The sequence below is a fragment of the Micropterus dolomieu genome, linkage group LG23 (genome assembly GCF_021292245.1).
Source record: "Micropterus dolomieu isolate WLL.071019.BEF.003 ecotype Adirondacks linkage group LG23, ASM2129224v1, whole genome shotgun sequence".
Classification (NCBI taxonomy): Eukaryota; Metazoa; Chordata; class Actinopteri; order Centrarchiformes; family Centrarchidae; genus Micropterus; species Micropterus dolomieu.
In genome coordinates, this window is record NC_060172.1 from 4,609,519 (window position 1) to 4,620,869 (window position 11,351).

At 40.6% G+C, this 11,351-nt stretch overlaps 1 protein-coding gene across 1 annotated transcript in view; it reads left to right on the top strand.

Annotated features, from left to right (window-relative positions):
* LOC123963010 (GTPase IMAP family member 1-like) overlaps nucleotides 1-599 on the top strand; it is a 2,256-nt gene extending 1,657 nt beyond the window's left edge. The window contains exon 3 of the mRNA XM_046039528.1: nucleotides 401-599. Within this exon, the coding sequence (XP_045895484.1) occupies nucleotides 401-599 (199 nt within the window). The remainder of the gene's footprint in view (nucleotides 1-400) is intronic.
* Nucleotides 600-11,351: the final 10,752 nt, after the last annotated feature.

Genomic DNA, 11,351 nt, shown 5'->3' on the forward strand with positions numbered 1-11,351 from the left:
GCAGGTTTAAGTCGCCCCCTGCTGGCCGCTAGAGAGGACGCAGGTTTAAGTCGCCCCCTGCTGGCCGCTGGAGAGGACGCAGGTTTAAGTCGCCCCCTGCTGGCTGCTAGAGAGGACGCAGGTTTAAGTCGCCCCCTGCTGGCTGCTAGAGAGGACGCAGGTTTAAGTCGCCCCCTGCTGGCTGCTAGAGAGGACGCAGGTTTAAGTCGCCCCCTGCTGGCTGCTAGAGAGGACGCAGGATTGAGGCGCTTCAATTTTGAGACCCGGAGGTTCCCGCTTGGTTCACAGGTAGCAGCAAAGGCCAATTTATACTTCTATGTTTCATCTACGCACTTACTGTAGCCTTGCCGTCGTCAGCATTTATACTTAGCGTTGGTGTCTGCGTTGGTGCCGTTTCTAGGTTCCACTGTGTTGAGTATCTTCTTCTTCGTTGGTGGAGGGCGGCTGAAACTGAGCGGATCTTGTTGGAGCTGATTGATGTTGAACAGCAGTTACTTTTAATGAAATTACTGAACCCAGAGAAGGCGTCAGAGGAGACGGTCTGTACGACTCTTGAACCAGTTGAGGCAGAAGAAGAAAGACGAGCCGGGAATGCGTAGGAGGAAATGCCACGCCGACCAATCACAGTTCTTGTGGTCTGCGTCGCCGTAACGTGGAGTTACAGTACATCTTTGGGGCGATCCGAATGAAGCTGCATCTTTTGAAGGAAAATAACTTCCCAGGAATGTTATAATTTAAAACCATTAAAATGTCTAAATGTGATGTGAACAGTTAAAAGCTGTTTGTTTACAAATGACCGTGTTTTTATGAGGAAGTGCTGTCAGCAGCGCTGCAGGGATAATTTCTGTACATGTATTTATGATTAATTCATTAGATTATAATCTTTTAGGGAAATTCCACCAACATAAATCAGAACTAAGGAATATTCCATGAAGGGAACTTTTAAAGTAGAAACCATGCATGTAAATCAAAACACCAGATTTAATATAACCTGTGTTGTATTATTTTATTTATTTTCCTTCTTCTATATATGTTGTAAGACTTCAGGAACGCGACACTGTAAACATTCAGATGTGTGTGTTTTAACAAAGAAGAGGTACACTCATTATTAAAGGCAGTATAATAATATTAACAGCTAATCATGTAGTCACCACAATAATCTAAACTACACTTAATTGAAATTGTTATGCTGATAAGAGTTAGATGTGTGTTGTCTGATGTAGGTTAATGGGGCTGCAGCAGTTTACTGTACGATGAGTTGTAACTGGAGACAATAATCTGTCTAACTGATAGACTGTAATCACTCTGTTCATAAAAGTCCTCGTTTCACCTGAATACGCCACCGCTGTAAAACAACTCTTTTATTTTACACAGACACACACAGCAGGAAGTCTAATATATACAAATTTAAATCTTTTTAAATTCCATTAAATAATGCATTTTGATTTTGAAATTTAATTAGATCTTTTTGTGTCTTTGTTTTGTATTTAAAGCGTAATATTTTGTTTTTGGTGCATCAGGCAAAATCTGCAAACTGAGTTTTGTATAGAAAATAATAATATACTAATACATGTGCCTTAACAAATTAAGATACGAGTGGAGAGGGCTTTTATATTTGTATTTATATTATATTTTATATTGGTCATATTTGTAACAATGCCTTTATATTTAGCACATATTTGTCCTTTTTTTATGCGGACCAAACCTCCTTATGAATCTGCTGTTTTTCATGATTTTCTTTCTCTTTAAAATTGCAAGTAATTATCTTTTATTTTGTTTAAATCAAATGTTTAGAATTGACTTTATAATTGTATTTTTCCCCCTATCCTCACCGTGTGTTTTTGTGTATACATTCAGCGCCTCAGACTGCGTAACACACGCTCAGCATCACAGACCAAACCTCATTAAGAATCTGCTACGTTTTACGGAGCTGTTTCGGGGAGGAATACCAGTAGTCCCCGTCATGTCTAAGGTATTATCTGCCCTTTACAGCGCACTACCGTTCCAGCACTGCTCCTTTACAACTCCACTGTTTATCCACAATCAATGTGGCCAATACAGGGGCGTATTAGGGGCAGTAAGTATATTGTAAATGAAAGTTTATGGTAAAATGGCCCATAAACATGTGGCTGTATAAGTCTGGACGAGCTGCAGCGAGAGATGATTCCTCGAGTGTTTATGGATGCCGGCGAGAGGCGAGAGTTATTTGCTCACTTTGATGTGTTTTACCTTATATTTGCTCCAATTATTGGCTCTGTTGACGAAGACGATGTAGTAAACATCTTTTGATTGGCTACAAACACATTTTAATGCCACCGAGGCGAAACGTTTAGTAACCAGACTTTTTTAATGTTCAGCCTGCAGATCAATATGAATATTTTGACTCGTGTCGCGCTGCGTCCAGTCTGAGGCCTCCTGACCTGATCTCTCTGCGACTGTGGTGTGTCAACCATTTTGTTTTGGAGAGATGAAATGTGCCCTGAAATGGCCGCCACGCCTGTTAGATCGCCACGCTGTTGTTAGTGTTTGGAGGACTTCGCACACACTCACTTACTGTTTGGCTGACTGTGTGTGTGTAGTTTCCAATAAGGACTGATATGGATACTGTTCATACTGATAAGGACTGTTTAAAATTAAATATTCCAATCAAGCGTTAAGTGAATATTCTTAGGTGTTTTAATTGATCAAATGAACCTGGCTCACAATAATTATTCCACAGTGATCATCTCATAGTAATGACATTAAAAGCTTACTCACAATATTACAAATTTATTATGAGACACTAAGTCTTACTTCATAGGTTACATAAGTTCAGTGGTAATGAGTTGAACCTTTTTCCAGGTTTGCAGCGATGTCCCTGACTTCTCACTCTACTGGCCTCTGACTGGCTGCCAGCTGAACATTTGACCTTGGTGATAACAGCTGAGGAAGTTGTTCCTCGTTTATGATCCACCAGGCCTCAGCCATGAAAACACTCTTTATCTTCATGTTTCCCAGTAAGCAGTTTCACATTCATTGTGACAACTTTTTGTCACCGTGGATCGACTCAGAACCCTCTATATATATTTTAATATTATTAAAATATCATGCTTGAGCTTTGCTTTAATGAAATTATATCTTATGGAAATGAAGCGTAACAGCAGAGATCCGTGAAAGTGAAACTGTAGTTCAGGTGGTCTTCTTAAACAACTTCGTCCGGATCAGCTTTATTTGTTTGCAACAAAAAGGTGCATATTAGATAGTTATTTGTCAATACATTTATGACCGTGTAGTTTCTCTGTAAAAGAGTATTTTCAGCATTAAAATGTAGGCAACATTCACGGTACAGGGATAAAAAACAAAACGTGTTTCAGAAATTCATAGGTTTCATGTGTCGTCACATTCCAAGGAAAACTCTCCCTTGGAGGGTAAAAAATACGTTATTTTCCGCTGCCTGCCAACCAGGAAGCAAGTGATACATGGAAATGCTGGATGGTTGTTGTGCTTTCGGATGTACTAACTGAGGAGACAAGCCTGGGCTGTGTTAGGTGAGGGATTCCCCACAAGGTAAATGTAAACATACCGCAATCGAGCAGCGGCAGGGACCTGGCGGTTTTTAACGGTAGAAATGCGGCAGCGGATGATTCAACGTTATATGGATTGGATATGCCCAACACTTGCAGTTTGTGTTCATATCTTTCTTTTTCTGAAGTCGAAAGGTGATCCAAATAAAATGTAACTGCTTTTGTGGCGTCTCTACTGGGGGGTGTTGGTCTGTTGTTTTGCCCTCCAGGTCACCGCATGTAACGTGTCTGAAAACTATGCTGGAAAAAAACATGAAAAACAAAAGTGTAGTGAAGTTTGAAGCATCTACTGGCTGCTGCTTCTACATGTGCCACCGGTTGCCACAGCATAGCACACAAAAGAGTAACACTAGCATAAAAAGAAAACTGTTTGCATTAAAAAGAATATCATTGGCATTATAAAGTATTAACGTTAGCATAAAACAGAGCAATGTTAGCATAAGATTCCTGTTGTTTGACCTGGCGGTGAACATACAGTACACTGCATTTACAGTCATATAAGATGACAGCAGTGACAGCAGGCAAATATTCACTCATACTTTACTTTGTCAGTACAAGTCTTAATGAGTTAGCAAAGCGGGATCGTGAAGAGAGACTGATTCACCTCTAGGACTTTTTCTCTGAAAAATAGGAAGCATAATAATGTCTGACACTCAGCTGTCTGACCTGAAAGCGAGGGTTCCTTCCTGCAGCTTTAGTGCAAAACCCACTCTACCGGGACATGTCCTTGAGATAATTAACATTTTCCTACTTTTGTGATTCGTGCAGTTTAAAAACATAAACTGTCAGTCGCTCTGAAACTCTGTTTCCTTCTGTGCATCCTAATTTAGATAATACATATTTACCCTTTGGGGGTTTCTGCGTAAAATGTGAAAAAATTCACACTGCAAAGTGGAATAACAAGGAGAACCCTTGGGGACAGTGTAAGTGGACAGATGAACCCAAAGTTGAGTTGTTTGGAAGGAACACACAACCCTATGTGTGGAGGAAAAAAGGCACAGCACACCAACATCAAAACCTCATCCCAACTGTGAAGTATGGTGGAGGGGGCATCATGGTTTGGGGCTGCATTGCTGACATTTTACAGGAGAATGTAAGACCATCTGTCCACCAGTTGAAGCTCAACAGAAGATGGGTTATTCAACGGGACAACGACCCAAAGCACAGAAGTAAATCCACAACAGAAGAATATACACCTTCTGGACTCAAACTGATTGAAATGCTGTGGCATGACTTCAAGAAAGCGATTCACACCAGAGATCTCAAGATTATTGCTAAACTGAAACAGATTTGTTAACAGGAATGGTCCAAACTTCCTCCTGATCGTTGTTCAGGTCTGATCTGCAACTACAGGAAACATTTGCTTGAAATAATTGCTGCCAAGGAGGGTCAACCAGTTATTAAATCCAGAGGTTCACATACTTTTTCCACTCTGCACTGTTATGTTTACATTGTGTGTTCAATAAAAACATACAGTGTTTGCGTGATATTAGTTTAAGCAGCCTGTGTTTGTCTTTTGTTGTGACTTCGATGATGATCAGATTTTATCACCAGTTTATGCAGAAATCCAAGTAATTCCAAAGGATTCACATACTTTTATCTGCAACTGTACATGTATGTTGCATGTTGCACTAAATGCTGCTTTATATTAATCTGACACGTTCAGACTTTAGTTGTGTTGAAAGTGTTACAAAAATTTTATTATCAACTTATCAAACATCCCTTTGGCACAACAGCCTAATGTCTGTATCTCCACATGTCCAAACTCCAGCAGTGAATCCTCTGGCTGTTGTCCATCTCGACTATCAGAGCTCATCACGCCTCCTCAACAAACATATCTGCGTCTCTGTGGTGAAACCATTTTTACTGCCCCCCCCCCCCCCCAATAAACTTTATGGTGGTGAAGAGGTAGAGGCCGGGCAGCTCTGCTCTCATTACGCTCTGTTTACTCAAAAATGAGACACAAGCACAGCCGTTGCTACTCACAACGTGGATCCACTGCCTTTGTCCTTGTGTTGTTCACATATAGTGATTTGTAAATCTATATTTTTTTAAGTTTTTACTTTTCTAATCTTTTGTAATCTTTAGAGATCTGGAGGCTTGTGAGAGTTAGTCATTACAACTTTATGGTTGGAATATACTGAATAATTTAGGCTAGTGGAGATGTTTACCTTCCATTGCCAAACACGTGCAGCTACAAGGACCTTAACACACTGATTGCTTTGCAGCTTTACCGTACTGAACATGATCCATTTTGCAGAATATTTAAATATTATATTTGAATGCACACAAAATTGATGCGGAAACAGATTCTACGTGGTAAAATATTATTGATTGAAATGCAGTCAATCTGGTTGAAAATGTTTAAATTTCAGTGAAACATTTACAGTGTAAAAAATTTGTGTTCCAGCTGTCTTAACGCACATGACTCAGACAATCCAGAAAGTAATAACAACGAAATTCATCCGCATGACTTGGCGACATAGTGACCACTGACAGTTGGCAAACTACTTCACCTACTGAGCTAATGGCTAACGTGCTAGCAAGCAAAGAAAATTATCACTGTCAAGGCCAACTTGTGTTATGTTACGCACATAGTGATTTATACTTTTTGGTGTCTGCGTGAGTTGGTGGTGGGGTTTAACTGTTCCACTGTGTTGACTTCTGCTGGTGAGCGAGCTAACTTGAATGGTTACTGACTGATGATTACAGTGCGGTTATTCTACACTTTCCAAATGTTTTCGAACCAAATGGGTCAAATTCTCAAAGTTTTTTTCACCAGGTTGTGACGCTCAAAACAATTTATCCACCGTTTTACAGCTGCTTCTTTCACAATGTTGGTGGTCTACGGGAAAAATGGTGACTGGAGGAAATGCGATGCTACCAAGCCGACCAATCACAGTTCTTGCAGTCTGCCTCGCCACGACGTGTAGGTACATTTTTGGGGAGGTGACATCAGGCTGCGGTGTAGACTCGATTCAGAAGTATAAATTTGCCTTCACTCACTCACTAAGTTACTTTCTATTTTCCCTCAACTGGGGCATTTACTCCCCTCTGACATTTAGTTCTCATCATTTCATTTAGGAAAGATTTACCGAAGAGCTGGACAAAGCTCTCTTAACAAGCAAACCCGCTACCTGCCAATAAGCTAGCTTGTTATAGCTCTACAACTTTCACAGTTTTGCGCAACAATGTTATGTGTGAAAGGGATTCACACTGTAAGTTGCTTTTTGTTCATACAAAATACAGTAAATAAATGTTACACATTTAATGATTTCTTAGCAAAATTTACGCTAAGTGATCAGTGACGTCGGGCTGTATAAATAAAATTGACTTGAACAGTCTTAATGAACTTCTGACGCACCTCTGAGGTCGTTTTATGATCTTGGGCTCACTGCCGTCATTCCTATTTATCTAAGCTATTGCATCTTATCAAGACTGAATCAAGAGGAGTTGGGAGTGTCTACTATCTCTACTGAACAATATTCAAAGCTGCGACTTTTCCTCTTGTAAACTTTATCCTTGGAAATGTACCTCAGCTGAACTCCTGCCATGGCTGCTCTCAGAATTTAGTCAGATCGCTGGGTCCAGATTGGAACAAAAAAATAAATAAATCAAACAAGAAAGCCGTTTATATTTGTCTGCTTTGCACAATGGCTTCAGAAACAAACTGATATATAATGTTTTGAGCCTTTACCACAAACTGAACTTGCTGTCTCGCTTCTAGCATCTTTTCAGTTGATAAATTAACTGCTAATAAAAATACATTTTCTTTACCCAAAATCATCCTTTTTCAGCCCTGATTTGTCTCTTCCAAGGTTGCATTCAGCCTCAACAAGCTCCTGCAAGTAAATATGACAAACTTTCTGTAGCTTGAAAGGGAAAAACCCAAGTCCATCAGAACTTGCTGCACCTCCCACTGCTGCTCGTTACACCAGTTTATACTTCGGTGTCGAATCTACACATGGAGCCAATGCTGTAGGCTATTATATTTATACTTGTGTGTTGGTATCTGTGTCGCTTTGCAGTTACACCACCAAAACGCTAGTGAGTGATAAGGTTGTTCCACTGTACGCGTAGCCACATAGCTAAGGCAGTAGCCTGACACGCATCTCCCCAAAGATGTAACTGCACATCATGGTGACACAGACCGCAGGAACTATGATTGGTCGGCTGCGTAGCGTTGCGTTTCCGACTTGTCCTTCTTCTTCTACCTCAACCGGTTCAAGAGTTGTCCATACCATCTCCTCCAACACCTTCTCTCGTTTTTAATCGTTTCAGTAAATTCACTAAAATTAATCAGCTCCAACTCCAACATGATCCGCTCACTTTCAGCTGCCAGTGTTTGTAGCAGCCTACACCAACGAAAAAGGAGAAACTCAACACTGGAACATAGAAACCCCACCGCCAACCAGCGGTTTGACCGTTGGCTACGGCGTAAATATATAAATTGTCCTTAAATGTCCTTTCAGACACAACGCGACAACGGAACCACTGCACTCCGTAACCCATTATTTCCAGTTGCTTGTGTTGATTGTCGTAGAGCAAAGCGCCACACAACGCGCTGCTCACCCTCTTGAACTTCAGGCACAGAGTGCACTGAACCCGGAGGCGATCAGAGAGCAAATCTTGTTGTTTGAAATGGCTTTATAGATTCATACCTGCGTTCGAACATTGCAGGGGGCTGCGTTGGTGGTGGGGTGTTGTTTAACTAAATACAATCCCTGAAGTCCAGCTGCACCTATTTTATCATTTGTCACAACAATAGCACTGTTAAGAGTAGAAATAGATTGGCCAAGACAGGACCGTCGCGTTGTGTTGCAGACAAGTTTGAACCTGGTTAAACTTTCTTGCCGGAGCCCTCTGCGTTGGATTAAGCTGACGATGTTCAGAGAGTTTTATAGAGAGAAAATGAAGCTATGACTATAAAAATGAGGGGTTTTACTGTTCCAGGGTTTATTGATGCATCCAAAGGAGTTCCCCAAGACTCAATCTTTGGGCCTCTTTTTATTTAAAATTTACAGTTTACAGTTTTACAGTTTCCATTAGGAAAAATTATGCAAAATCTTAAAATCAACTATCAGAACCCAAGTAAACCCACTGAAATGGACTTTATTTTGTTTTTTTAATGGAGGTTTTGTAGGCTAAAGCTGTGTTACAAGTTTAAAACGGCGCCTAAGGCCTCAAATTCAAGATGGCTGCCTGAACAACACACACACACAAACACACACACACACACTGCTGATAGTCTCTATCAGTGTTAAGATAGGACCGTTGTTGGAGGCTTAATGGACCCAGAAGGACAAAGGTCTGAGTGAGGACACACACCTACACACTGTGGCAGATAGCAGGATCCTGTGCTCTGTTTGCCGAGTGTTCCTCTTCGCCCTTTGAACGCCACACCTCAACTGCTGCATCACATGGGTGTGTAGGTGTGTTTGAGTGTGGAAGTGTCTTGTCTTTAATTTGTCATGTCTTTTATTCCATCTTTCTGTTTATCTCTCGGCGACTTGTTGTCTCTGCTGCATTGTTTGGTTATTTCTTTATTTCTCTCGTCGCTTGTTTAAAAAGCCTCCTGTTAAAGTGTGTTACAGCAGTTTTTACCTGTTGTTCTCGTGTCCTCAGATCCTTTACTCCAATAAAAGTACGAGTACCACGCTGTAAAAATACTGTTACAAGTAAAAGTCCTGCATTGAAAATTATTTCAGTAAAAGTGTTTTGTAATTTAATTTAATAATTAAACATGTATTTATGTTTTTGCTGTTTCGCCTTTAAGAATTGGTTTGATTACAAAGTTAATATTATTATTTTAGTTCATTTGAGTACTTATTAAGGTTTACTGCACTGTACTGGGCGGCTTGGGCAGGTGAATCTACATATATGTGTAGTCAGGTACAGCACAGGTGGGCACCGGGAAACGTTCATGGTTTTTTACCAAGGCAAGAGAGGCTGCAGACGCCATTGTTTGTTTTGCTTGCTAAACTGGAAATCGACCGCTTAAACGCTATTCTGACCTGGACGGCGGACTCCTTTTTCCCCTGCATAAGATTCGTTCCTTAGGTGCCTCAGTGGCCAAATCGCCATTTGAGAAAAGTATGTGAGTATAATCAGGCCTTAGAGTATTAAAGCAGTAAAATATCCCTGTGCCTGTTGTACTATTATGTGTTCTTTAGTCAGATTAATGTAGAGCAGGATGTTGCTGCTGCTGTTGTTGGTTTGTAAAGATTCTGCTGTCACAGATGCCCAGAGCCCAAAGTGACGCCTTCACAACGCTCGTTGTTTGTTAAATTTTATTGCCAATTCATTTTCTGACTAGACTAATGGATTATATGATATCTTCATATTTTATAAGCTCTTCATTTGTTTTGTGTGCAAAAAGCCTAAGCTGTCAGACAAATGGAGTGCAGTAAAAAGTGGTGGAATAAGCTCCTTTTCCACTGGATGGTAACAGCCCAACTCGCCTCGGGAGCGCCTCCGTGATTGTTGGAAAGGCCAATCGGACCCAAAGTCGGTCCAATTGTCCTCGAGTGTGCGGCCAGTATAAACCTCTCAGACAAACGTAGTGAAGTAAAAGGTACAATATTTCCCTCTGAGATGTAGGAGTAGAAGTACAAAGTCACATAAAATGGAAATACTAAAAATTGTACTCGAGAACAGTATTTGAGTACTTAGTTGTTTCCCACCATTGCACCTGACACACATTTATAATGCCACTCATTATTTATTTAAAACTTATTATATTACTATTTAATCTGCTCACTAGCAGGCTAGAAGGTTTATTTACCAAATTAGTGTGTTTATTTACAAATTAGAGGTACTTTGTACTCTGTAGATACCGTTTACTAATGCAGACTAGGATTTTACACACAGATGTGTGAGTGATGAGTTTATAAAATAGGAAACTCTGTTACAGATTAAACCCAAAGGTTAAAAAAAAACTAGCGCCATCTCTCACATGAAATCACCTCTTACACGTTAATGTTTCAATAATAGTAATTAGTAATATAATAATAATTAGTACTTTTATTTAATTGTTTTTAAAACTTCTATTGAGTATTTTTTACAATGTAGTACTGATACTTTTACTTAAGTAACTGATGTGAATAATTTATTCTTCTGCCAGTGCCAGATTAAATATAATTTGGTGAAACGGGCCCCATATGTGTTAATGACAAGACAGCTGAGCAGATGGTCAACAAAGTCAACAAAACCTCCCTTAAAAAACATAAAACTTAAATCCAAAAGTCCATCTGTTTCAGCTGGAAAATTTGGGAGTTGATGGTTGATTTTAAGGTTTAGTGTAATTTATCATCTTTCCCATAAACCTGTTCATAGGGAGAGGGCGAGAGAGGGTGAGACAGGGTGAGAGAGGGTGAGAGAGGGCGAGAGAGAGAGAGAGAGGGGGGAGAGGGAGAGAGAGGGCGAGAGAGAGAGAGAGGGGGGGGAGAGAGAGAGAGGGTGAGAGAGGAACAGAGAAAAAGAGAGGGATGGAAGGAGAGAGGGGGGGAAAGAGAGAGGGATGGAAGGAGAGGGGGGGGAGAGAGAGAGAGAGAGGAGACAGGAGGGAGGCAGCCTACACAATATCCACACAGAGGTACAGACAGTGAAGGTGATGTTGCTATAGACTAAATGAAAAATGGTACAGATATTTATAATAGTGTTAATGGTAACCGTCGTAATGTTAATGATTATAAAGGGGACAGAGCGTTTGCTGTCAGGGCCCCGAGGCTCTGGAACAGCCTGCCCGAGGAAATCAGGTCGGCTGAGTCAGTGAACTCTTTTAAGTCC